The sequence below is a fragment of the Sceloporus undulatus genome, chromosome 2 (assembly GCF_019175285.1).
Source record: "Sceloporus undulatus isolate JIND9_A2432 ecotype Alabama chromosome 2, SceUnd_v1.1, whole genome shotgun sequence".
In the NCBI taxonomy this organism is placed as follows: Eukaryota; Metazoa; Chordata; class Lepidosauria; order Squamata; family Phrynosomatidae; genus Sceloporus; species Sceloporus undulatus.
The window spans coordinates 180,877,371-180,904,432 of record NC_056523.1 but is presented as its reverse complement, the minus strand read 5'-3'; the positions used below and the strand labels follow the sequence as shown (position 1 = coordinate 180,904,432).

Genomic DNA, 27,062 nt, shown 5'->3' with positions numbered 1-27,062 from the left:
GTGTGTCCTACATTTCAACCTTCTTCTACTCAGGAGGTCACACACTCTCAGCCTCAGAGGATGGCCCTGGAATTAAAGACCATACTGTTCAGGGGAAGCATGCCTAGTCGTTACACAGTGGTTATCCAATGTTACTTTAAATTGTGGTCTACTATATTTTATCATTTGAATGTTAAGATGTATTCATATGTATCCTGTTGTGGAATGTATGCCATGGGCAGATTTATCTTATCTATTTTAATTGATTGCGTGTACAGCACTGTATAATTTTTTTATCAATAAAACTTAATAATAATAATAATAATTAATAATTAATAATAATAATAATACCAAACTTGCGCAGAATAAAAAACCATGGAAGGGATGTACTCAAACCAAGGACAGTGCTTGCCCATACAGAAACCATACTTGCCCATAGGGAATCCTTGGAGAATTCTTGCCTATAGGGGGATCATGTGTTCTGCAGTGATTCTCTATAGAACCACTTCCCCATAGGGAACCATTGGAGAATCCTTGGCCATAGAGAATCAGGGGGGATCCTTTCCTTACCCATAGAGAATCATTGGGGATTATTTGCTCATAGGGAATCAGGAGGAATACTTGCCCATAGGGAAACATAGGGAGGTACTTGCCCATAGGGAATCATTGGAGAATACTGTACTTGCCCATAGGGAATCAGGAGGAATACTTGCCTCTATAAGCAAGTATTCCCCCTATGGGCAAGGACAGTATTCCCCAATGATTCCCTATGGGCAAGTATTTGTTTTCGTACATCCCTCCATGAGAGGGTGGCCTTAGGGTCTCAGGAAGGGCTGGACTCTGGAGAAGTCCCCCAATATTAGCATCCCCGCCCCAATGATAATAATAATAATAATAACAAAAATCCCTCTTCTCCTTCTCCTTCTGCCTTCCTTGGCTGCAGCAGTTTTTCTGGTCCGAGAGGCAGGCTCTCCTTCTCCTGCCGCCCCCGAAGTCCTCCTCCCACGCTCCCCAGCAGCAGAAGCAGCAGCAGCGGCAGCAGCAGCTCCATTGTAAATCCGGCAGCGTGGGAGGCGATTCGGTGCCAAAGGCTCAGCAGCGAGAGAAGGGAGGAAGGGAGGAGGAGGAGGAGGAGAAGAAGAAGAAGAGTGGAGGAGGAGGAGGAGGAGGAGGAGGAGTGGGTGGAAGGACAGACAGAGAGGCAGACAGCCCTCATCGGATGCCCTGCGCTCCCAGCCTCTCCTCCTGGCCAAAAGAGGAGAAGAAGAAGAGGAAGAAGAAGAAGAAGAAAAGGAGGAAGAGGAGGAAGAAGAGGAAGGTGGCCCCACTGCTGCCAAGGAGGGTCCCCAGGCCCTGGGTCCATGCCCCAAGAGACAGTGAGTGAGAGCAAAGGGTGGAGTGGGGTGGGGTGGTTTGGACACAGGGTCCTCCTTTCTCCCAGGACCTGCCCTCCATTCTTCTGCCCAGGAGGAATCCCCAAAGGTCCTCCCTTTGGAGCAAGACTCAGAAGCATACCTTTATGTTTAGATGAGTGTTTTCAGCTTTAAGTTGTTGTTTTTCTTGATTGTCCTACATTTTATGGTGCCTCGTCCTCCTTTGAGGGTTAGGAGATACGAGCGGAGGTCCTCCTTTTTTCAGGACCTGTCCTCCATTCCAACCTTCTTCTGTCCAGGAGGAATCCCCAAAGGTCTTCCATTTGGAGCAGGATTTAGAAGCAGCATTTCTAGTGCTTTGAGTTTTTACCCCCCCCCCCCTCCTTGTACTTCCTACATTTTATGGTGCCTTGTCCTCCTTTGGGGGTTAGGAGGAGATATGGCCACCCTGCCCCTGGGTGTCCTCCTTTTTCAGCCTTCTGCTGCCCAGGAGGAATCCTGAAAGGTCCTCCATTTTCAGCAATTACTTAGAAGCGTGGATTTAATATTTATGCAGTCCTCCCTTTCCTGGAAATGTCCTGCATTTCAAACTTATGTCCAGGAGGAATCCCATTTGGAGCAGGAATAAGAAGAATGAATTTAATATGAGTGTTTTTAGTTTCGATTTTTTTTCTTGAATGTCCTACATTTTATGATGCCTTGTCCTCCTTTAGGCTTAAGGCACCTGGTCAGTCTGCCCCAGGCATCCTCCTTTAGCAGCCCACATCCTACCTTTCAGTCTTTCGTCCAGAAGGAATCTCAAAATGCCCTCCATTTTGAGCAGGACTAAGAAGGATTTAATATTTATAAATTAATAAATATGGATTTAATATCTCTTAGGTGTGTTTTGAGCCTTGATTTTGGAATGTCCTACATTTTTTCTTGAGGATCCTATATTTTGAGGTGCCTTGTCCTCCTTTGGGGTTGGAACACCGGGTCACCCCACCCCAGTGTGACCAGAAGTCCTCCTTTTCCAGGACATTTCAACCTTCTCTCCAAGAGGCATTTCAATATGTCCTCCATTTTGAACAGTTCTAAAAAGCATGTATTTCATATTTGTAGGAGTGCTTTGAGTTGGTCCTGTCCCACATCTCCCCTCACGGGTCCTACATTTTGAGTTAGGACCTCTGGTCACCCTGGATTTGGACAGCCATCAAGGTGAACAGAGCGGTGTGTGTGCAGGGTGACCTGATGTCCCAACTGTAAAGGTGGAGAAGGCATGCAAAAAGCAGGACATTCAGGAAAAGAAAAATATGTAGGACGTTCTCAAATCAAAAGCTCCAAACACTCCTATGCAAATGCATGCTTCTCAAGTCATGCTCAGAATGTAGGATATATTGAAGTGCTTCCTGGACAGCAGTTTGAAATGGAGGATGTGTCCTGGAAAGAAGGGCCTCAGGGGACCCTGGGGCTGAATGATCAGATGCCCTAACCCAAAGGAGGACAAGCTGCCGTAAGATCTAGGACACTCAAGAAAAAATGTAGGCCATGACCAAATAAAAGCCAAAACCCATATAAATGTAAATTCATGCTTCTTAGTCATGCTCAAAATGGAGGGCATCTTGAAATTCCTCCTGGACAGAGGGCCGAAATGGAAGACATGTCCTGGAAAAGGAGGACCTCTGGTTAATCTAGGAGTGTGCAATGTGATGTCAGTCTCCTTTCTCTTCTCTCCTCAGCACCTCTTCAGTTATTTGGTGCTCAGCTTGAATCTAAAGACAGATGCAAGATGAAGCCCCTGGTGGATATTGGCTGTTAAGCCAAATATCCAACATCACACTTAAAAGGTGCTGGGGCTAAAGCCTTGCTTGCAAACCACACCTCCCGAGCAGCCTTGCATGGCTTCCTAGAATGGAAGTGGTTTATGTGTGGTTGGAGGTGTGTGTGTGTGTGGGAGGGGGTGTAGTTTCTTGTTGTGCATCTTCATGCCATTCCCAGCTACTGGCTACTCCCTATTTTGGGGGTTTTCTGGGCAAGATTTGTTCCAAGGAGGGTTGCCATTGCCTTCCTCTGAGGCTGAGACAGTGTGACTTGCCCAAGGTCACCCAGTGGCCAAGCTGGGAATTGGACCTTGGTCTCCAGGGTCGTCCAGTGCTCAAATGTTTTGCCCATGCTCACAGACACTCTTCTCAATCCCCCCCCCCCCCCCCAGCTTCCAGGGCTGAAAGTTGCTGACCTAATTGGATATGAAGTTCACAGGCATGTATGCACACCCCTACAATACCTGCCAAGGAGAGGAGATGTTGGATTGCAACTCCCAGCATACTTCCCCATTGGCTGACCTGGCTGCTGGGAGATGTAGCCACAAAATATCTGAAGGTCTGTGGACTTTGCCTACACCAGTCTGAGAGATTCCTCCCATCTGGATGGTGATGTACAGTTGTGTGCTATGTGCCTTCAAGTCATTATGGTGACTCCAGTGGATTTCACAGGGTTTTCTTAGGCAAGGAATATTCAAAGGTGGTTTTGCCAGTTCCTTCCTCTGAAATCTAACCGATGGCACTGTACTGTATTACTTGATAGGGTCATCATAAGTCGGAAACTACAACGACAAATGGCAACAAAATGTGGTAAACCCGTACCAATATATTGGCGAGGGACTTCAGCTGCTTGTTATTCTGTTGAGTGTGACCCTGGATTTCTGCCCTTCAAGCCCTGCTAGGGAGTTTTAGCAAGAAGGTTGACATGTAGTGTGTGTGTGTATGGTGGGAAGGCAATGATGTGAGCTGGCTACTGTCTTCCCCCATCCCTTACAAATCACAACCTACAGGCTCAGTTACACACAGAAATGTGCAATACTCCCCCACTGTATCACTCAAACTCTCCCCCTGCAGTGCTTTTTTTCCAGGAGAAAAAAGAAGGCAGAGGAAAGCCAGCTTGCACTGCTGAAAAGTACCCAAGGGGGATGAACTCCATGCCACACTATTACTGCTCCACTCCTTACATGGCAGGGCTGGGGAGTTGTTGGACTCCAGTTCCCATCAGCCCCTGCCACCGTAGCCAGTGGTAAGGGAGGGCCAGTGTATCTGGAGCGCCACTGATTCTCTGCTCCTATTATATAGCGAAGGCGGTGTGTGTGTGTGTGTGTGTGTGAAAAGGCTGTAAGCACAAGGGTGGATAAAGAAAGAACAAGCTGTGGGAGTGTGGAGGAGTGTGGTATGTGCATGTGTGCTGGATATGAGGCCAGGCCAGGGATGTGGCACACATTTTATTTGTAGAGAAGATCCAGACCCATGTGTGTGTCTGTGTGTGTGTTGACAAAGCTGTTGGTCTTAACGGAGGTGGGAAAAGATACATTAGCAGATAACAGTGGTTGAAAGAACTGGTTGCAGTGCAAAGAACATGTGTAATGCACACCATGAAGTGCAGAGACAAATGAGTTTGTTGTTGTTGTTGTGTGCCTTCAAGTCATTTCCAATTTATGGTGACCCTAAGATGACCCTGTCACTGGATTTTCTTAGCAAGATTTGTTCAGAAGGGGGTTGCCATTGTCTTTCTCCGAGGCTGAGAGACGGTGACTTTTGCCCAGGGTCATCCAGTGGGTTTCCATGGCTGAACAGATATTTGAATCCTGGTCTTTCAGAGTCCTTGTCCAACACTCAAACCACTGCATCATACACATACCACATCTCTCAAGATTCAGTGGTATAAATTTAGAGTTGCGAGAGGTTTCATCACTTTGTGGGTTATGGTAAAGAGAACTGAAGACAAAGTGAGAGGTGGTATCTTTCTTTTGAGGGAAAAGGTTACTGTTGAAAGGGGGATGTCATCATGAGCTCCACTGTAAGGTAAAGTTCACATCCACTAAAGAGAAGTGATACAGGTTGAGTAGCCCTTATCCAGAATATTCCAAAATACTCCAAAATCCAAAACCTTTTGAGCTATAACACAGGTAGCATAGTATGTACTTGTGCTGCATTTGTGAGAGAGACATGGCTGGAGAGAGACACAAGGATCTGTGTAATGGTAGGAATCCATGCCTCCTTCCATTTCACAAATTCTCAGTCCTTCTTCAGCCTCATTATGTCTTACTATACATATGCAAATTCAAGTACAGTATTCCAAAATATGGAACACTTCTGGCATAAACATTTCGGATAAGAGATACTCATCCTGTATTGCCAATGGAGGTTCTTCTGTGCAAAATTCCAGGTTGCCATTTTAAACATGATGTCCCATTGAACAAAGTGTTGAACAAGTGCAGGGTTGCGTCTCAACACAAAGGAGTATATGGGTTTGGGGGCCCTTGCATTAAGAAGATTGCAGTGTTGCAGGATGTCCTTGGAGGATGTTTATGCAGCAAGACGCACCATGTTAATGAAAATTCAAGATCAATCCATTTATTTGATAAAAACCTAAGAGGTGAAGTAGGTATTTCACAACAATGTTTAATTTTTATACAGTCAGATTGGTTAAACTCTTAGTTGGTAAGGATAAGAACTTGGTTTTCCTTGAGTGAGTGCCTGTCTGAATCCCCTCTCACATGGGGATATGTGTGGCTGTTTTGGTAATTTAACTGGTCTAAAGATGAAGGTGTTTTCTCTGTACGCAGCTGGTTCACAAAAGCTTTTCTTTGTGTGGTCACACATAATATCTGAGAGAAATACTATCATGTGTGGAGACAATGAATGTTGCTTATTTGTGTGAACTGGTCCAAAGCATGGTGGAAAGGCAATGTGTGCCCCTCCAGAAGTTGTAAAATTACAACTCCCATCAGGCCTAGCCAGCATGGTGTACATGTTCACCCTTGGATATCCCAGTAACCAATTTGGCTGCCGTGTTTTGAACTAACTGAAGTTTCCAAACTTGGTACAGATGTAGCTCAAAGTACAGCACATTGCAAAAGTCCAGCCTTGAGCTTACCAGCCTGTGCACTACCATCTTCACTTCCCCACCTCTGTACTCTGCCTGTTTTCTTTCCCTCACTGGACTTAGGTGAGGGAAGCAGGTAATGCCACACTCCCTCTGTTTCAGCCATTTCTGCTGTCTTACTGTTTCTGCTGTTTCCTCTGCAGGCTGCCAGCGATGGCCTTGTCCCTGCCACGCACCCTGGGCGAACTGCAGCTGTACCGGGTTCTGCAGCGAGCCAACCTCCTCTCCTACTATGAGACCTTCATCCAACAGGGTGGTGATGACGTGCAGCAGCTATGTGAGGCAGGTGAAGAGGAGTTCCTAGAGATCATGGCTCTAGTGGGCATGGCAACAAAGCCACTCCATGTTCGGCGCCTCCAGAAGGCCTTGCGGGAGTGGGCAACTAACCCTGGTCTCTTCAATCAGCCAGTGCCATCCATACCTGTAAGCAGTATACCACTCTTCAAGATCTCTGAGTCAGGAGGGCGTAAGTCACTCACCAATGGGCACATGAGCCCAGGGGAGATCCCTGGCAAAGCCAGCTCAGAGACCCTTGCCAAGAGCCCCTCTGAGCCAAGAGAGAAGCTGTCCCCCATGCCAGTCATTCATTGGGGCAACCTGGAGTCAGAAGAGGAAGGGAGGTCATCTTCACCCAGCGAACACCCCTCGTCCACAGAGCATCTAGATCCAGAACTGGTCCAGGCGATATCAGAGGGTGTGGATCGTCTTCTGCGCAGCTGCCCTCGTGGCGGCGATACTGAGCTGAGGACCCTCATGAAGCTGAACAAGAAACTGGCAAAAAACGTGGGCCATATCTTCCAGATGGACAATGTGGATCCCCGCAAGGAGGAAGAGATCCGTCGTCACAGTGCCATCTATGGCAGGGGAGAGGCCCGGCGATGTGAGGGCAAGCAGCTTACCCTTCATGAAGTAAGTTAAGAGGAAAGGGCTTGTGGGAGAGGATTTGCTCAGCTAATATGAACAAACAGAGAATAGGGGATTTTTCATATGATTCTTCCATAGATTTGATACACCGATCTTTGTGTTGTCTGCTGTCTAGAGTTGCCAGAGTAAAAACTGGCAAGTACTCCTGTACCTTTAATTGTTATATAGAAGAGGGAATTTCAGCAGCTGTTGAAATTCTCAGTTTTACACATTCTTTGCAGTGATTAAAGGTATAGAAGCCTCGCCAGTTTTAATCTGGCAACCGTACTACCATCATTAGCTTGCAATAGTCATCAACTACAGAAACTCAAATCAAAAAGAAAATAGAAAATATTTCATGAAATATATAGATTAAATCTAAAATACTATTAGCAGAATTTTAAAATGATGGTGATAAATGAAGTCTAGCAATATCTGAAAGTTGACAAGATATATATTTTTAATAGTCTTATAAAAAAAAAGGAAAAGGCTATGTGTATTTCCTTGAGGAGAGAGTTCCCGTGTGATGTGGCCATAACAGAAAAGGATCTGTTGGTGGTGCTTGTCAATCTAACTGCTTTTGCTGAAGGGCCAGAGATCAGGATCCCTAAAGTCAATAGAATAGTCTGGGTGGATTGATACAGGTGCAACCAGGAAGTATGTGTTCCTCCATCCTGCCTAAATCTAACACGTTTCTGTTCTGTTTCATTGTTTAGCTATTTCAGCCAAAGTGCCCAAGCAGAGTTACCTAGATCAAGTGCTATCAGTGGAATATCATATACAGGCAGAATATTTGGGGGCTAGGGATTTTGCTGCAAAAGGGAGGGGTTTTTTGCTAGTTTTTTTTAAACCAGTCCTAGAGAAGGAGAAAAACCATACATATTGTACACATTGACTTGTCTCCAAACACGCTCTTCCATGAAGAGAAGGACTCATTCCATTCATGGATGGTTCTTCAATCCAGCAGAGGCTTCTTGCTGGTGACAAGAGTGGGACAAATAATTTAGGCTGATTGCTTCTGTAGCCCTCCTCCATGCCATTCAGGAGGAAGAGAGGATTGGCAAAAAATGGATCCCTACACCGAAGTTCCGTAAGTGGAAACATCTCATGAATAGAGTTTTATTCACAAGATCCATTTTAAAAATGGGTCTTGAAATACTGTCCTAGGGTTTCATACAGAAAGGTTAGTTGGCCATTGTGCCTGTTCCCCTCACCCTTTCCCCACAAATTCCCAGAAGACTACAGCTGCTCTTCCTGCACTCTTGTTACCAAGAGGAATATTTTTTAAAAAGGGAGCATGGTGGTGGAGCATCGCTGATCACTAATGCTGTCACATGTGTTATTACAGTGTCATCAGAGATGCTATTGGATAACCACAGGTCACCTGAATAACCATAGTCCATATGGGAGCAGGAAGTAGATTTGCACAAAGAAAACAAAGTGTTGGAATTTATAGTTTTTTTTGTGGGGTTTTTGGGCTATGTGGCCATGTTCTAGCAGAGTTTCTTCCTGATGTTTCGCTGCGTTTGGTGGTCCCTATGTTGTGTGCAAACAAGAATCAACGCAGTGTGCAAACAAGAATCAAGGAACACGAGAAACATTGCAGACTGGGCCAGCCAGAAAAATCAGCAGTAGCAGAACATGCCACAAACCATCCTGGGCATAAAATACTGTTTGAAAACGCTGAAATTCTGGACCATGCCAACCACTACCATGTCAGGATGTACAGGGAAGCCATTGAAATCCACAAACACCTGGACAATTTCCACAGGAAAGAGGAAACCCTTAAAATAAACAAGGTTTGGTTACCAGTCCTGAAAGATAGCAAGATAAAGACTCAACAAATGCAAATGAGAAATCTCCCAGCAGATAATGAGCACTATCAAGCAGACACTAATCCTCTTTTGGAGACCCTCACACCCTGAGGCCTGCCATTAGCAACAAACAATATACATGGAAATCACTCCTGCCCTTCCAGGTCACACAATATATATAGCCAAGTCCTTTCCAGGCAAACATTCTCTGAAGATGCCAGCTACAGATGCTGGCGAAATGTCAGGAAGAAACTCTGCTAGACCATGACCACATAGCCCAAAAAACCCCACAAAAAACTATGGATGCCGGCCATGAAAGCCTTCGACTTCATGTTGGAATTTATTTGCTGAGAAAAGACAGGTTTTCAAGCAGAAACAACAAGAGTGAATTTTCCCTGTGGCAGCTGAGAAAATACATTGTTTGGAAAAATCCTTCGTTTCATAAATGCTAAATCTGGCATCCACATTTTTCCCCATGAGGAATTCCATTTTTCTATTCCTCTTCTCTCTTGTAGCATTTAACTTGCTGGTTGTCCTGCAGAAGCATCCACCCATCTAGTTGTATAGCTTGAGAATTAGTGTGGTGGAGATTGTTGGATTAGGACTTGACAGAGTCAGGTCCCCACTGAGAAATAAACATTGTTGGGAAGCTTTGGGCAAGTCACTCATTCTTTCAGCCTTACATAACTCACAGCGTTGTAGTGGGGATAAAGGAATTGGGAGGAGGGCCAGGTACAGCACCTTGAACTTGTTGGAGGATAGAAGGCCCATAATTCTAACAAATAATTAAAATTATTAGATTTTTAAAAAAGTATAAATATAAAGAAAATACAAGCTTTTTTCTTCTAAAAAGGAAAATTAAAATAAGAAAGGGGAGGAAAGGGGGTACTTCGTTGCTGTGTGCCTTTGAGTTGATGCCAACTTAAGTTGATCTTATCCTAGAGTTTTCTTGGCAAGATTTGTTCAGTGGGGTTTGCCATTGCCTACCTCTGAGGCTAAGAGTATGTGACTTGCCTGAGGTCACTCAGTGGGTCTCCATGACTAAGTGGGGATTTGAACCCTGGTCTCCTGAAATTTTAGCCCAACACTTATCTCCTCTCCACTGGCTCCAGGAACTACAAAGGATATGGAAATTGTCTAGGAATGTACTTTAATGTAAGCCAGCATGGTGTAGTGGTTTCAACGATGGACTATGATTGTGGAGACCAGGGTTCAATTTCCTGCTCACCCATGGAAAGCCACTGGGTGATCTTGGGCAAGTCACACTCCCTCAGCTCCAGAGAGAGGAAAAGGCAACCCCCACAGAACAAATCTTGCCAAGAAAACACCATGAACAGTTCACTGTAAGTCAAAACCTGCTTGAAGCAACACAACAACAACACAGCAATGTACCTTAATAGAAGCTGATCCTATGTTCCAAAATGCATTTTCTGGCAACTACCAACCAATAAAATAAAATTATCCTTATTTCTTAAATTCTTTTCTTCTGTTCCCAACTTTGTAGCCCCACTGCCATGTTGTTCTTGTACAGCTGCTGTGAGGCACATCCATTCCCCCAGAGTTACTCTATCCCCCAGAGTCACATACTGAGGAGCGAGCAAGTTCGTTTTTGCTGCTCCAGAGAACAGGACAAGGAGCAATGGATGCAAACTACAGGAAAAGAGATTCCACCTCAACATTAGGAGGAACTTTCTGACAATAAGAGCTGTGGAACAAACTTCCTCAGAGTGTAGTGGAGTCTCCCTCCTTGGAAATCTTTAAACAGAGGCTGGATGGCCATCTGTTGGGTATGCTTTGATTAGAGTTCCTGCATGGCAGGGGGTTGGACTGGATGGTCCTTGTGGTCTCTTCCAACTCTACCGATTCTATGCTTCTATGATTCTCTTCTTTCCCTCAGCTGACCATCAATGAGGCAGCAGCCCAGTTCTGCCTCCGAGACAATTCTCTGCTGCTGCGTCGAGTGGAACTCTTCTCACTGTCACGTCAGGTGGCCCGGGAAAGCAGTTATCTCTCTTCTCTTAAGGGACCCAGGTGAGAAAACTAAAACTTTTAATTTTTTCCTAGTGATACGTTTCCTGGGAGATTTCTCCCAAAAAGCTTTTTAAAAAACACACTCTTGTATCCATGTTGGGAAATTTACTCAGCATGCAAGATCAATGGAGTTATTCAGATGTTGGAAATAATCCAGGATGAATCCAGGTTGAATCTCCACACTCATCCTGAAAGCACTCAATTAAGAGTTTTTTCAGGGGGAAGGCTACCAAAAACCCACTTAATAATCAATATTGGGTTCCCCCCCCCCAGGCTTTTTTAAAAGAGTCACATCATCGACAGTGTGAATAATTGACCTGAATAGACCTGGGATAAAACTCTGCATGCCTTGAATGTGTGAATAACAACCGTGGAATGTGCGAGTGCGATGATTTGCACGTTGCACTAAAAAACCCAATGTCCAAATGTTCTTTCCAGACTAGTGTGGTGGTGGGAGAGCAGTCCATATTTAATTTTTTCTTTGGAAAAGTGGTAGTACTATTTGAAAAAACCACATCAACTGAGAACACTGTGCCATCATTTCTGATAGAAGAGGACCACCTTGCAGTTACTTGACTGCAAAAGAAATGCACTTCACACTAGCTCAGGACACTTTTAAATCTACTTTTATCTGGTATCATGTTGGGACCCCAGCATAGAAGACTGATGCCCTGGTGTCAATTTAGCTTTGCAATATGTGAAGTTGAATTAAAGGTGTCTATCTGTACTGATTATCTCCTCAATGGATAATAAATTCATGTTCTCTGATTAGTCAAATAGTATATCAAGCATTCAGGAAATGGGCTTTGCTACCATTTGGCAACTGAAGATGGTTCATATTGGCATTTTCTCTGCCTGAGGCCCTGGCTGCTACTTTAAACACATAGACTGGGCTTTCAGAAATAGAACAGGAAGTCGTGCTTCTGCATTAAAGGAACATTACACGCAAGCCACAGACTTACATATGCTTCCTATTTCTCTTTCCTCCTACTTTGCCTACTCCAAGAAGAGACTGAAAGCTGTGGCTGTTATTATTGTACTAAGCACAGTTCCATGTTATCTCTGTACAGTCATCCCTCCATATTTGCGGCTTTGATATTTGCGGATTTGATTATTCCCAATCAAATTAATTTCATTAATATGTTCTCTCTAGGACTGTCTTGGTCCTCCAGTGCAACTCTGTGGTCAACTTTAACTAAAAGTTGCACTGAAAGACCATTTGTAGCTACTCCAGTGCCATTCTATGCTAGAGATTCCTAGAGAGGTGTCTTCTCAGGTAAAACCAGTGTTTTTGTTATTTGTGTTTTTTTCATATTCACGGGGGTCTTTGTTAATAATAATAATAATAATATAATATTATATAATATAATAATAATTTTATTTATATACCGCTATTCCTTTTTTAGATCCCCTAACCCTAGCGAATATGGAGGGACAACTGTATTTCGGAAACTGTAGTTTTTTATCACTACAGTACAATTAGTTTATCAAAACAACGTTTAGAATCTGGAATCCTGGGATTTATCATTTTACAAACTCTTTAGCCTTTCTACCAAAGAGTGCAGGTGCCTCACCAAACAACAAATCCCAGGATTCTGTAGGATGGAGCCATGGTAGTTAAAGTGGTGAACAACTGCATTATTTCTACATTGTAGATACACCCTCAGACTAGCTGCAGTACATTTTCATAGTAAGAAACCATGGTTTCCCATGTTTGAATGAGAGCCAGGTTCTGGGTATATGTGATACCAGGTGGGCAAAAATCAACTATTATAACTGCCACCTGGCTTTTATGCATGTAACATTGCCATGCCAGTATCTGCCTTTACTGCAGATTTTTCTATGTGCTAATGTCCAGTTAAATGCAAGACATCGTTAACATTGCATGGATAATTCTTCTCTACCTGGCAGCATGTTTAAATCAATCCTGGGTTTTGTCCTTTCGGCTTTCTCAGTGGCCAATCTAGTTGTAATTTTCTGAGGAAATACTTGGTCAGACGCTCTGACCCCATGGTGCTTTTTCTCTGCAGGCTGCATCCAGAGGAGGGTAGTGCTGGGCAAGCCAAACGTATCAAACAGGAGGTAAGTTTCAGAGGCAGGCAATGGATGGATCTGTATGATTGCATATGGCAGAACTTGGCAAAACTGACTACAGCTCTCAGAGGTTGCCACCTTTGTCAGGTTCTGCCATATGCTTCATTCTGGTCCCTGCCATGTCTTGCTGTACTCCGGCAAACATTTCTTCTGGTGCTGCTATTTTTCCCGTCAATGCTTGAAGCTCCATAAGCACTTCTGCATGAGAGTATTGCATTGCAGCCCTCATTGCAGCCTTCTCTCATCTTCCACCTTCTCAATATGCTGGATTTCAACTCTCATTATCTCTGCATCATGTCCCAATGACAAAAATCTTTTCTTCTAAATTTATTAGCCCCTGGAGTGTTCTCTCCATGTCCCACAATCCCATTTCTGCTCAGAGATGTGGGAATATACAGGATCAGGCTGGCTGGGAGGGGAGAGGTTGTGATCCAAAAGGCACTTTCTCCAGTTCTGGAAATAGTGTTCACTTATAGCACAGAGAGATGAAGTTGGTAGCCAGCTTCTCCCTCATGTTCCTGTTCATCCTCCTGGCAGGTTGTAGAGCACAGTCGTCCGGATCTTCCCTTGGTCTGTGAACCCTTCCTTGCTCATTACCGATCCAGTGTAGAAGAAGATACAGCCAGCTTATCAGGAGAAAGCTTAGACGGACACCCACAAGGTGAGTCGACCGGACTCTGATCTAAACCACCCAGCTGCAGAAGACAGTGAATCCATCTGCCAAGTTAGAACAGGGTAGAAGAGGGATTTGCATCTCACAGGCTTCCACACATTCCGTTTTCCTCAGAACACCAATGATACGCCACCTGTTTGCTTGTTTTTTGCAGACTTGGGACTTGTTTTGACTTGTACATATTTTGGGAATGTACTCTCTCTCACCTGCATGCACCGAGTTCTATCTGATCTGGATTTCATTGTGAATAATTCAGTACACTCACTCTTTTTCTACATTGTGATACTCCTGTTTCATCTCTCTCTGGTGTACACCTTTTCTAAACATTATAGACATATTGGACTTTTTAAAAAAAATGTACAGGTTTAATCTCCCCCATCTGGAATTCAAAAATCCAAAATCCTCCCAAATCGTTCACATGGTAGGCTGACACCTTTGCTTTCTTGACACCATTGCTTTCTGACAGTTCAGTGTACACAAACTATTTCATGCACAGAATTATTTTAAATATTATGTATAAAATTACCTTCAGGTTATGATCCTGGGCAAGTCACACACTCTCTCAGCCTCATGATGGCAATGATAACCCCGCTCTGAAGAAACATGCCAAGAAAACCCCGTGATAGATTTGCCTTAGGGTCACTGTAATCCAGAAATGACTTGAAGACACACGACAACAAATGTGTATAAGGTGTATAGAAATTATAAATACATTTCATGTTTAGACTTGGGCCCCATCTTCAAAATATCTTCTTATGTATATGCAAATATTCCAAAATCCAAAAAAATCTGAAACCCAGAACACTTCTGGTCCCAAGCATTTTGGAAAGGGAAGACTAAACCTGTATCAAAGTCTACAGACCTGTTGGCATTACTTGAACTGACAGTGTCTTCCCAGGGTTTGGCAAAGTTACTTTTCTGGACTACAGTTCCCAGAAAAGGCTACATTTTATGAGAGTTAGTAACTTGTTCAAGTTCTGCCTTTATCACACCACCCAGAAATGAAGTTTGAGGTGGACTGTGAATTTCTAGCCAAGAATTTTCAATACTTTATGAACTGGCATCCTTGAAGGATTTATTAGAACAGGGATGGGGAACACATAGCCCTTGAGATGATGAACTGCAGCTCCCATCATCCCTTCAAGACTGATTGTGCTGCCTAAGGTTGATGGGAATTTTAAGCCAAAACAAAAACATGGAGAGATAAAAGGCTTTCCAGTACTATGTTCGAATAATGAACAATAGTTAAATTGGTTTTAAAAGTAGTTTGAATGTCTGTGTTATTTGTCGGGACACACTGGTTATTCTCTTCCTGTTCCATGATAGACCTTCTTAAAAGCTTTCTGAAATGTATACTATGTAATATCAATACGTTAAGTAGTTTTCTCAAAATATGGCAAGAAATTTAATATATATAGTTGGTAGTATAGCGCATGTCTCACACACATAAGGTCCCAGGTTCCATTCAAACAGGGTTGGTTCAAGTATCACACTCCAAGGCTTCTTCTGTCACAGTTCGCCACTCCAGACGTCCCAGAGCAAGCTTTCTGTTAGTCCCTCCCCATGAGTGAATTGGCTCATGTGGAAGTTTGCAGGAGTAGGGATTCACCTCTGAAACAAGTAGCAGTCCGTCCCCCTCCCCCCATACTATTTACCATTTAAAACACCTGTTTTTCAAAACCAGAACTTCTGTCCAGTTCTGGTTTCTTTCTTTTGAGGAGCATTTTTGACAATCTATGCAGGCCTCAAAGTGTTTGAAGAGCAGAAAATTAGCCCCTGGTTCCACCAGTCCTACACAATTGTGCGTAAGAATAATTGTTAATAGAAGGAGGTCTGAGAGCCAGCTTTGGCCCTGTGAAGACCAGCCTTAAAGGCCATCTTGGGGGTGGTGTGACACTGGGTGCCACTCCACATGGCATGTGGCATCACAGCTCTCCTCTGGCCCTGTGTCCACACGATGCAGCGCTGAAGAAGTGCCATAAAGCCATGGCTAACTCACCCTTTGCAGGGCTCAAAAAGTCACTTTTGGCAGCTCCTTTATGCATCCCGCAAAGGCCAGATTGGGGCTGCGGCCCTGACCTGGCTGTAAAAGGGGCAGCTAGAAACCGCCCCTTCATGGCTGTCTGTACAACCCCATAGTGCAGTGGTTTTGGCATTGAATTAAAACACTGGAGACCAAGGTTCGAATCCCTGCTCAGCCATGGAAGCCCACTGAGTGACCTTGGGCAAGTCACATTACCTCAGCCTCAAAGGAAAGCAAGAGCATCCCCCCTCTGAACAAATTCTTCCATGATAGGTTCACCTTAGAGTTGTGTAAGTCAGAAATGACTTGAAGGCACACAGCAAGAAGAAGGTTGAAGGCCTAAATATTCTGAAGATGCCAGATCCCACCTGATCTTGGAAGCTAAGCAAGGTCACCCATTGTTAGTACTTGGATGAGAGACCACCAATGAATACCAGGTGCTGTGGCTATATTTCAGAGAGAGGAACTTGCAAAACCACCTCTGAATAGTCCTTGCCTAAGAAAACCTATGATATATTCATGAGGTCACCATAAGTCGACAGGAGACTTGAAAGTATATACATACATACACGCAGAAGGAGGGCTGCATGAGATTCTGGAGATCTGCTGCCAGTTAGAACAGAGAATGAACTGATGTTTGGGGGCAACAAAACATTGATAGATTCACGTTAGGGTTGCCATAAGGCAGAAATGATTTGAAGACACAACAACAATACAAATTATTTGTGTGCATAAAGCATGAGTAAAATTTAATCCTCTGGATGTTATTTGGACTTCCACTCCCTTCAGGCCTAGACTACATAATAGTGAGCACCGTTGGAATTGTAGTCCAATAACATCTGTAAGGCTGCACCTTTCCTGTCCACATTAAAGGTATAGTCCTATACTCAGAGAGTGAACCAGATTCTACTCTGTGGGACTTATTTCCACACAGACACATCTAGGATTGCACTGTTAAATACTATTAATTAGTTTTGGCTATTTCTATTTTACTTGGCTTTACACTTTTCAATTGCCACCTCTCATTTAGCATTGGTGCAATTCACTCTGCATTTTTGACAAAGAGTGTGGTGAAGATTCCTCAAATCTCAACATGAAGAAGGTCCCTTGACTGGGACCTCATACAGTCATTTTGAGTTACCAGCTAGAGGAGGCGGCATCCTTGATTGGGACCTGTTTGCTGGGGAATTGGCTGCAAGCTTTTGTGATAAACAGAACTGAAAGGCAGCTCAGACACACCCACACAGAGGTTTTTCCAATTATATTTGGAAGTGCATTTGATTTACCGCTGAGCCTTGAATTGTGCATGGGTGAAGTGGCTGCTTTTTTCTCTACTCTCTTTCAGCAATTGCTGCTGTAGAAGGAAAGCTACCAGCTATCACTCCCACCTGATATATATGGCTTAATGCAGGGATGGGGAAAATATATGGTCTTCCAGATGTTCTGGGACTGCAACTCCCACCAGGCCTAGATCATAGCCAAGAGTGAGTGGTGAGGGGGCTTACAGGTTGCATCTACACTGTAGAAATAATGCAGTTTGAATAAATGAATCTAATCGGCTTCTTTTTTGTGGCTGCGTAAAAGAGAAACGGCGCCGCCATGATGTCACTTTCTGGAAGTGATGTCTGGACGCTGTGTGGCATCAGTGTCATCATGGTGCCCCGTATGGACAGGAGGGTGTGATGATGCCGCCATTTGCCCATACTAGGGCTCAGGGGTGTGTGGTTGCTGCACACTCCTGACCTCTAGTATCGCTGCCGCCATGCCACTTCCCGCCGGTATGTACCAAACCTTTATTATGGTCATAGACCAGTACAAGGGAGTGGGGTATATTCAATCAAAACATAAGAATAAAATGTACATCTATGTAAACATAGAACAGATATAGAAAATTTTAAAAATACTATTAAAATAATTGTAATTAAAATATTATCATCTTTAAAATATTATTAAAATTATTATTAAAATATAATAATACAGTTTGGTACCACTCTAACTGCCATGGTTATATCCTACAGAATCCTGGGATTTGTATTTTTGTGAGACACCAGCACTCTTTTGCAGAGAAAGCTAAATACCTTGTAAAACTACAGATCCCAGGATTCCATAGGCTGGAGCTACAGCACTTAAAGTGCTGCCAAACTGCATTATTTCTACAATGCAGATGCACCCTGTATGTTGTTGTTAACTGCCCTTGAGTTGATCTTGACTCATGGTGACCCTATGGAAGAGCCATCTCCACTGCTCTGCTTAGTTCCTGCAAACCTATACCTATGACCTCCTTAATAGAGTCCATCCATCTGGCATGTGGCCTTCCTCGCTTCCTACTTCCCTCCACCTTTCCCAGCATCATTGTCTTTTCCTATGAGTCCTTCATTCTCATGATGTGTCCGAGTACGACAGTCTCAGTTTGGTCATCTTGGCTCCAGGGAGGTTTCTGGCTTGATCTGCTCTAGGATCCATTTGTTTGTCCTTTTGGCTGTCCATGGGATCCTCAGCACTCTTCTCCAACATCACATCTCAAATGAATGAATTTTCTTCCTATCTTCTTTCTCAACTGTCCAGCTCTCACATCCATACATGGTAATAGGGAATACAGTGGCTTGTATGCACCCCATAGTCCAATAAAATCTAGAGGGTTATATGTTCCCCATTGTTGTTTTAGACAGTGATAGCAACTTTGTGTTTCTGGTGTAGTGGCTAGAGAAGGCTGGAGAATTTTAAGCAACATGGCAGAAGGAAGGGAAGTGAAACAGGGAGTAATAATGCCAAATAGTAGGCAGCACAGCAAGCAGCTTCATATCAGGCAGTTATAGATTAAGTAAGCAGTATACTGTTAACTAAATATGAAATATTAGCCAATACAAACTATGCCTCCTGAGATAGCATAAATGCTTTGTTAAGATGTCCATTAGCATATTCTGGTAGCTAGAGTAACTAGTTAGTCTGCACAGTCAGAGAATATGTGTTGTTCCACTGGGAAAGCTTGTTTAAGTCAAGTATTTTAATCAGTTGTTGTTTCCATGGTGATTCAAATGAGTTGAGTCATATGCAAGTTTTGTTGTCACACTGATTTCTGTATCTGACCAAATGGAAAAAGTAGTGTTTTTCCTCCCTTATTTCCCCCTCAATAAAAGCTAATCTGGGAAGAGTTGCTATTCTGACTATTGGGTTATTCAGACTGTGAAAAGAATCCCCATAGAATCTGGGTTGACTCTTTGTTGTTCACATGCATTTTGAATGCATCTAATTAAATTTTGGAGGAGGGCTGCCAAAAACCCTCTTAACCTGGGATAATCAATGTCCTATTCTGCCCCCCCTAAGTTTTCCTAAAAGATTCTGATTCTTGGCTGTGTGAATAACTGATGTGAATAGACCTGGGATAAGCCGAGATAAAACTGTATGTCTTAAACGTGCTTAAAATACATTTGCATCATCGACTCCATCTTTATTCAAGTGCTGACACATATGAACAAGCAAACTCACAGAGATGCACATAGATTTGGTTCCATGGTGTGAACAACAAACCCATTATGCATGAGTGAGATTATTTGTATAGTCATGCTAAAAAAAGGATGTGTGAATGACCCATAGGGGATCCTGGGAGTTGTAGTCCAAAAACCTAATTTTTTCAAGCTCTGGTATAAATATATTTTAGCCATCAGTCTAGCAATTGTGGGCCCCATTCCCACTCACAGATAAATCGGTGTGTGATCCAAATTGATGGATCGATTTGACAGCAGAGCGTGGTTCCCACTGCATTTACCCCGGTAACATTTTTTCCCCTCTAAAATAATCCACTTTGAATCAATTCACAAATGAATTGATTCAAAATTATTCTGTTCTAGCGAGCCGAAGGGGAAATTTGAATCGATTCCAATCTGCATGTGGTTCACACTTGCACAGTTTATTGAAAAAGAAGTGGAAAAAATCAGCGTCAAAAAGATGCAGGTTAAATGGGTCTAGCGCATGCCCCCCCCCTCAGAATCACTTCAGTGACTCTAATTAAGTGGGAACCAGGGTCGTTTGAACTGGTTCAGACTGACTCATGATCCAATTTAAAAAGTAGTGGGAATGAGGCCGTCATTTAAAAGTCTGGAGGAGACTGGGTTGTTTGAGGAGGACTTTGCTGCTGACTCAGTCCCTTTTATCCTAAGTAAGGGGAATCATCTCCCTCTTGATTCTTTTTCTCCACAGCCACGGGTTCCTGTCCCCGGCTTACGCCGCCTCCCAACACTGCACCTGATGCGCTGCTCAGCCTCCCACCTCATGGCCTGTGGAGTCGTCATATCCTGCAGCAGACTCTGATGGATGAAGGACTACGGTTGGCTCGGCTGGTATCGCATGAGCGGGTAGGACGGCTCAGCCCGTGCCTGCCAGGAAAACCCCAGGTGCCAGGTAAGTGACTGCTTCCCTTTCTTGATATTCATCTGAGTTTGAGCGCCAGCACAAGTCTGGGATAACTCGAAAAAGCCTGCTTCTGCTATATTATTTTATCCATATTGTATTTTATCCATACAACATGGATAAACTAATATGGGAGTGGGGACTGAAAATATAGGGATTTAGAACTAGGAAAGTCATCAATGTCAAACTGTTCCCTGCAGGGTGGGGAACCTTTGGACCTCCAGCTATTGTGGCCAGCATTCATCTTTGCCCAGCATGGCCAATGACAGGGGACTGTGAGAACTGTAGGCCTAAACATCTGATGGATTCAGATGCTCCCATCCCTGCTGTATAAAGAACAGCTGAGGAGCTCAAGTCCCATCAGCACTTCATCACTGTTGAGGAAAGAAGAAAAATACAGATTTGTCTCTTCAAGGACCACACCTGTGCATGAAGGAGATCCTGAAGTGGATGTGGGAGGGTTGCTCTCTGTTTAAAAGGATCTTTTCCCCCTCAAAAGGTTGGCTGATTTGCACAAAACATGGGTAGGTGCCAGGGTCATCAACTCTCTTCTCTAAGGATTTGTGATTAATTGTTGCTGAGGAAGCTGAGATGGTAGGGTAAGGCAAGGAGGCAATTGCATATGGTTCAAGAAGGGCCATCTTATAAAACTGTTGGAAGCACTATATATTTTAAGCCTAATGCTGTAGAAATAAGAGGCCATTCCCATCTGTAGCCAGAGTGGTTTTTCCAGCATGCTCTGTCTTTGCCACAGCAATTATCTGTCCAGCCTTTGAGATGCAGCTACACAAGATACACACACATTGGATTTGATTCAGTAAAAGCAGTTCTCATGTAACATTAGGTAAAGTATCTTTCTGCCCAGAGCTTTGAAAAGTAACTTTTTTGGAGCACACCTCCAAGAACCTCTTGCTAGGGGTATTTTCGTAGAAGTATTTTAACACATCAGTCTTTCTAAGCTCTGTGATCCTACTATAAGGAAATGGGATGTTGCATGCTCTATAGCATGGATAGGAAATCAGGTGCCTTCACCTGTCTTGGACTATTTATTTTTTGAATTTGTTTATTTTACAGTTTTATGTATTATGACTTCATGCCAGAGAGGATTTCAGGGCAGTGTTCATTAAAAAAAAAATCAAGACAGTAAACCAATTTAAAATCTAAACAAGTCAACAGTAAATTTTAATACCTTTAAAATGTCAACCAGAAATTTAAAAATGTAAATTTAATTTTTACATATATTTTACATTCTTTAAATGTCTGGGAATTTTAAAAAAAGGGTTGACTATTCACCAAAAATAATACAGCATTGACGCAAGTCAAAATTATTGGGGTCAACCAGAATTTTACTAGGGCACTGTTGGCGTGCATTTCAAAGATAAGGTGACATCTAGAGTAGCCTCTGATTTTATAGTTTTTTGTGGGTTTTTGAGCAATGTGGCTGTGTTCTAGAAGAGTTTTTCCCTGACCTTTCGCCAGCATCTGTGGCTGGCATTTTCATTTATAGATGAATATACTTTCTCCTATCCAAGAAAGACTAAAGGCAGTGAATCAACCAAAGCTTGTAGAAAGCATTTCTGTGTGAAGCTCTGTCCAAGGGTGTCACTGGGGAGGTGGCAGTGGGTGTGGACCACACCAAGTGACACCCTAAGGATGTGTGTGTGTATGTGTGTGACACCACTGCTCCCCAAATATCTGCCTTTGGGCTGAAACAGGTTGTGATGTTTGCATGGATCCCTTTAAAACATTGAAGAGATGGTGTGAGTGGGGTAAGGTTCAGTGGGAAGAGAAATGAGAAGCCCTGGGTTTGTTTGTTTTTTAAATAATTTTATTTTTAATTTTAAAAATTTCTTTAAAAAAAAATCACATCTTACCAAATTTTCACTTTAACCACATGAAACAATGTATACGCAAATGCATTTAAGCTGTGCATATGATACTGTAATTTAAAGATATGATTTTAATTTTGCTAGTTGTTTGTCACAACTATTGCCTATACATTCAGTGATACACAGGGATTATGATTTATGAGTAACCTTAGTACAAAAAGATTATTGTATGGTGTGATATAGAAGCTGATCAATGGAGGGGTGACACTATGAGTTACCCCACCAGGTGACACCAATCCTAGGGCACTGGCTCTGGCTTGAATTCAGACTAAAATAGGTCTAGACTGGGGTGGATACCATGCAGCTCTTGCACATTTTGGCAGCTTCCTGGAACAGGCAACTTCCAGCTGGGGGCTGCACTGCCACCCTTGCAGTCATGCTTCTGGTTTTGCTATTGTCCCACCAAATTTGCTGCTGCAATGGCAGTGATGGCAAAAACAAATGAGCATGTTTTCCTTTTAAAACAAGGAAGGCAATCAGCAAAGCTTACTCCCAAGACAAGATTTCCATTGTTCCTGCTGATCAATACTGAATCAAATTAAACACTATAATTAAACAAATGCTTTCAAGGCAGTCTTGGTCAAGAACATAAGAATGTGTAAGCAGACAGGAATAAATAAAGTGAAAAATATGTATATAGAACTGACAAAATTGAGCACAAAATTGGTATGATGGCCATATCAAGCTTATGATTATCATGTCAATTCATGTTTGCAATGAGAGTTGCCTTTCCAGTCATGGCCATTTTTGCTAACAGCTTAAGAGTATGTAGAGATCTTGTAGTACCTTTGAGACTAACAAAGAAAGAAGTTGGCAGCATGAGCTTTCGTAGACTTAAGTTTACTCCCTCAGATGCATTAGATTAATGCATTAGATAAATTATTGCATCTGAGGAAGTAGACTTGAGTGTACGAAAGCTCATGCTGCCAACCTTTTTCTTTCAGTTAATGTGCTACAGGATCTCTCTACATACTGATTCTACAGACTAACACGGCTATATCTTTGAATTCCACCAGCTTAGAGTAGAAAAGGGTATGTTTACATGGTCAAAGTGATATTTTTTATTACAAAGTTCTCCAAATGGTGACTTTTCCCTGAAGCCATCAGACAATGAGAGACTGAAGGATCTGGTGTTTCAGGGCTCAAATGCTCCACATAGACCTTTGAAACTACGCTTCCAATACACTGCGCCACTGGGGGAGATACATCTGTGAACAATCCATGTTTGTCACAGCAGAGAGTTGCTGACTAAAACTGTTAATTCTGTAAAAGAAGCAAGCTCAGACCAAGCAGTTCTACAGTTCTTTCTTGATATCTCATTTCAGATTTTGGGGAAAACCATTCTGAGAGGTGCCAGCCTTCAGCAGCACAGCCTGAGGCTAGAAGGAACAGTGTTAAGGTGGAACCAGAGACCAGCCGGCCATGAATGGCAAGAGGTGACTCACTGGTCAGTCGCCAAGCAATAATGTGCCAACAACCAGCTCTGCAGATTGAAGAGACTCCTGCAGGGGAGAAGGGTGCAATCCTCCACAACATCACAAGGAGGCATATGCTTGGCTTTCTTTGGACTGAAGAAGAGCTACCATATATTTAACACAACACACCCATTATACCACTCCCTGTTCTCTTCACAAAAATGGAGAACCTGCCTGTGTGCCCCCTAAGCATAAAGTAGGACTATATAGACAGGGAAAATGCATCATTGTCAGAAGCCTGTCACCTTATTAAAACTGCAAGAAGGAGGCATCCTGGCTACAGCTGATAGCCATGAGCTCAGGGAGTTCAAATCTCCAATTGGTTTGGCCTTGCATGGGACTACTGGTAGGTCAGTTTTACCCACAGCCTTTTCCCTTAGGTGGGACCAAGGACTGTGATGTATACATAGCCATTTTTTCCCCTAAAAAAGCACATAAATATACTATTTTACAGTTAAGACATTCAGTTTCTCAGTTGCACACACTGTTCTTTCTAAATGTGCCCCGCACCCACATTTCTTACAGCCATGATTTGACTCATATATACCTCCCATATGTGTACAATAAAATGCATAGACCGCCTAGTAACACATTACTAATGTCTGCACATTAGGTTGTATCCCTCTGTGTTGTAGATCTCATAGACAAGGCCAAGAGCACTTCTAACACATCATTACTTGTCCCCTTGGTTGATGTTATATTGGTGTTTAGTCACCAATAGTACCAATGAACACAGCACCGACTAACTGTTCAACCCTGTTTTGGATACTTTAAAGTATTTGGCTTACATGACTGCTCCACAAAGTCTATTTCTACAATTTTTAACCCTGTCTATTAACCCTCAAATTTTATTTAACTAATTGCCATGATTTGTTTGTGGGCATGCTGCTAACAATTTTCTGTCCCTGCCCAGCTGCATTTGAGCAGCAGATTAGCTTTTTTGACAGTTTACCGAAGTTACAGAGGTGCAGGAATTCAAATGGACTTGAGTCTTTTGACCTGTCAGCCTTCTTCTAATCTACTTTATGTGATTTGCAGACAATGCAAGGGATGACAGAAAAACAAAGAGCTTCTCTCTTGTTGAAAGAGCCAGGAGGAGAGAACCAGCCTTATTCTTCCACTATAGCCATTTCTTTGTTTCTTCTCTACTCCTGCCCTGCACTCATACTTCTGGGGCTGTTTTCTTTGTAATGCTTCAATGCTAGCAGAAACAGGAATCAAGGACTCCCAAAAGAAGAGGTGGGTGGTTTGACTCAACACCTGCTTTGCCTCTTTAGCCATATACACAAAGGATAGATTGCTGTTTGGAGCTTCCATTTTAGAGCAGTTGCATAAGTATGAGGAGTTGGCACACAACTGTAGCGGCAAAAAGACAGTGAACATGCAAAATGCAGATAGAGTGGCCCAGACATCTGTGCTAATCATTTATTGGGGGAATTGTTCTTATTAGTTCAACATTTCCACTTTGAGAATTGATCTGATGTTCAATTGCTGCTGGAAATTCCAGTGTTAAGGTCAACAGAAGTCAGAAAAGATTTGAAGGCACACAACAACAACCATTCCTATTTCCTCCACAATCTCTGAATGGAAAACAGTAGACATTTCTGATGTGAACTGCTCCTCATGCAGAAATAGTTGGCTATGGCCTTTTAAGGAAACCAGGGGCCAGCTGAAATGATATAGCTGCTCAAAGCAAATGTTAAAACTTACAGTGACTATCCTGTATCATGTTCTATGCCAGGTGTGGGTTAGATTTTCTTTTATAAGCTTTCTTGACTGCAGCCCCCTCTTTCTGTTCAATAACAACTCAACTGGGCCAGCTTTGAGAAAGGAAACTCTCCATCCACAAGGGAATTGGATCTAACCATCACCTCTCAGAATAAGAGCCAGAAGAAACAGCGATAACTCAGTCCCCCAAAGATGTCGTCACAAGAGCAGTCTGGCAGCAAACTTCATAACAGAAAAGTATTGTTTGAAAAAGACAAGTACAAAACACAGATGAAGCTCAGCATTGAGACAAAATAAAATAGTTACTTGCTATCCGTTCTAGTTCCTACCATCTCCCATAGAATATTGGTGTCTTTATATAGAAAAAATGACTACCCTTTCCTTTGTAATGTGTACAGTAGATTATTTATTTTGTTATTTTGGAATAAAGTCTTATTTTATGGCTTACTTTAAATTGCACCTTTGCCGGCTATGAGGTGGGACTAAGAGACACTGGCGAATGGTAGTAGAGCTTGTACAGCAGTTATGTAAGCAAGAAAGTCTGAGGAATGTATTAAAGGGTAGTACAGGGAGGTACAGAATGTCACATTTCCCCAGGAGAAGAGAAATAGCTCTATGTTTTCCTATCTGGATCATTGTTCTGGAAGATGAGTTGAATAGGAGGATCTGAGCTCTTCATTGCCAGGAAGACATGCAGGCTTAGACGGCTACCCCTCAATATTTTGCTGTATTACACAAAGGACAATATGGTGTACCACCTTTACAGAAGATAGTTAAACTTATTTTAACACTGATTTTATGTCATTCTTTACCACACTTGGAGGGAGCAGGCCATCCTAGGAAAGACAGCGTTTGCGGAGAAGAGTTGGCATTTATAGTTTGTCTCGTGATGCTTTATTGACTTTCCACTACCATTTCCCCTATACTTGAGCCACCACCCTCTGCTTAGTGATAGGCCCAGACCCATGAGGTTTGATGGAAAGAAAAGATTTGTGGATTTTTAATCCCCTGAGGGAATATGGTGCTTTCTTTTTTGAAGGAGACACTGACAAAGCACAGAAGAGCCAACCCAGAAGTCTAGCTTTCAAAAACTTTCCAGTGGCCCAAAAAAATCTTCCCCTTAAATTGACAAGGGAGCATCTGAGTCTTCACAGTCCTAAGAAAAATATCCTCTAGTTGTGATGATAAAGTCCAAATTTTTACTACAGGAATCCCATCCACTCCCAACGTTCATAAGTAGCACAAACCATAAAGCAAGGTAGGCCATATTGCCTTTTGCCCAAGGTAGGATAGCACCAAGCAGCAAAGAAGCCAGCAAGTGAATGAGTCTCTGTCCTGCTCTGTAATATTGAGGCTCTGCTCTGCTATAACATGCACAGCTCCCCAAGCTAGTCATAGCTGGTCAACATCCCCGGGCAGAGCCAAATATTCAATGAGTCTGATCCAGCAAAGAATCCAAGCTGCTCTTGAATCAAGAGAAGATCTGAGAGTTCTGACAGGAAGAAAGGCATGGGGATAGAGCTATGGGAGGAGTGTCCTGTACCCTATAAGATTTTGAGAGCAACAACCTCTCTTGTACTCTGGTGCATTCATTCTTAATGTTTTTTGCCATCCAAGAAAATCCCTCCAAAGTACCAGATGTAATGCATACAAATGGGTGTTGAGTCATGCTGGATCTTGAGAATAGCGATTTAGATCTTGCTCAGAATGTAACAGAAGGGCCAGCTCTTCATCAGAAGGTGGGGAGATCATCTCAGGCATC

The 27,062-nt window shown here is 43.0% G+C and overlaps 2 protein-coding genes across 7 annotated transcripts in view; one reads left to right on the top strand and one right to left on the bottom strand.

Annotated features, from left to right (window-relative positions):
• Positions 1 to 1,077: 1,077 nt before the first annotated feature.
• Positions 1,078 to 25,747, top strand: NAB2 (NGFI-A binding protein 2). Its single transcript, XM_042448687.1, has 7 exons — positions 1,078 to 1,355; positions 6,407 to 7,172; positions 10,878 to 11,011; positions 13,042 to 13,093; positions 13,643 to 13,766; positions 19,999 to 20,199; positions 23,423 to 25,747. Exons 2-7 carry the CDS (start codon positions 6,417 to 6,419, stop codon positions 23,521 to 23,523), a joined length of 1,368 nt encoding a protein of 455 aa, XP_042304621.1. The 5' UTR covers positions 1,078 to 1,355; positions 6,407 to 6,416; the 3' UTR covers positions 23,524 to 25,747.
• The window catches only part of STAT6 (signal transducer and activator of transcription 6), an 86,034-nt gene continuing 83,955 nt past the window's right edge, over positions 24,984 to 27,062 (bottom strand). For all 6 annotated transcript variants that reach the window (XM_042448681.1, XM_042448684.1, XM_042448683.1 and 3 more), the window contains one exon: positions 24,984 to 27,062. In XM_042448681.1, the coding sequence (XP_042304615.1) occupies positions 26,966 to 27,062 (97 nt within the window). In that variant the 3' untranslated portion in view covers positions 24,984 to 26,965.

Bases quoted from the DNA above. Each gene is read 5' to 3' on its own strand.
- NAB2 (XM_042448687.1), top strand. From the start codon at position 6,417: ATGGCCTTGTCCCTGCCACGCACCCTGGGCGAACTGCAGCTGTACCGG. The intron at 11,012-13,041 runs GTGAGAAAACTA...TTTTCTCTGCAG, and splicing joins TCTTCTCTTAAGGGACCCAG to GCTGCATCCAGAGGAGGGTA. The intron at 13,767-19,998 runs GTGAGTCGACCG...TTTTCTCCACAG, and splicing joins CTTAGACGGACACCCACAAG to CCACGGGTTCCTGTCCCCGG.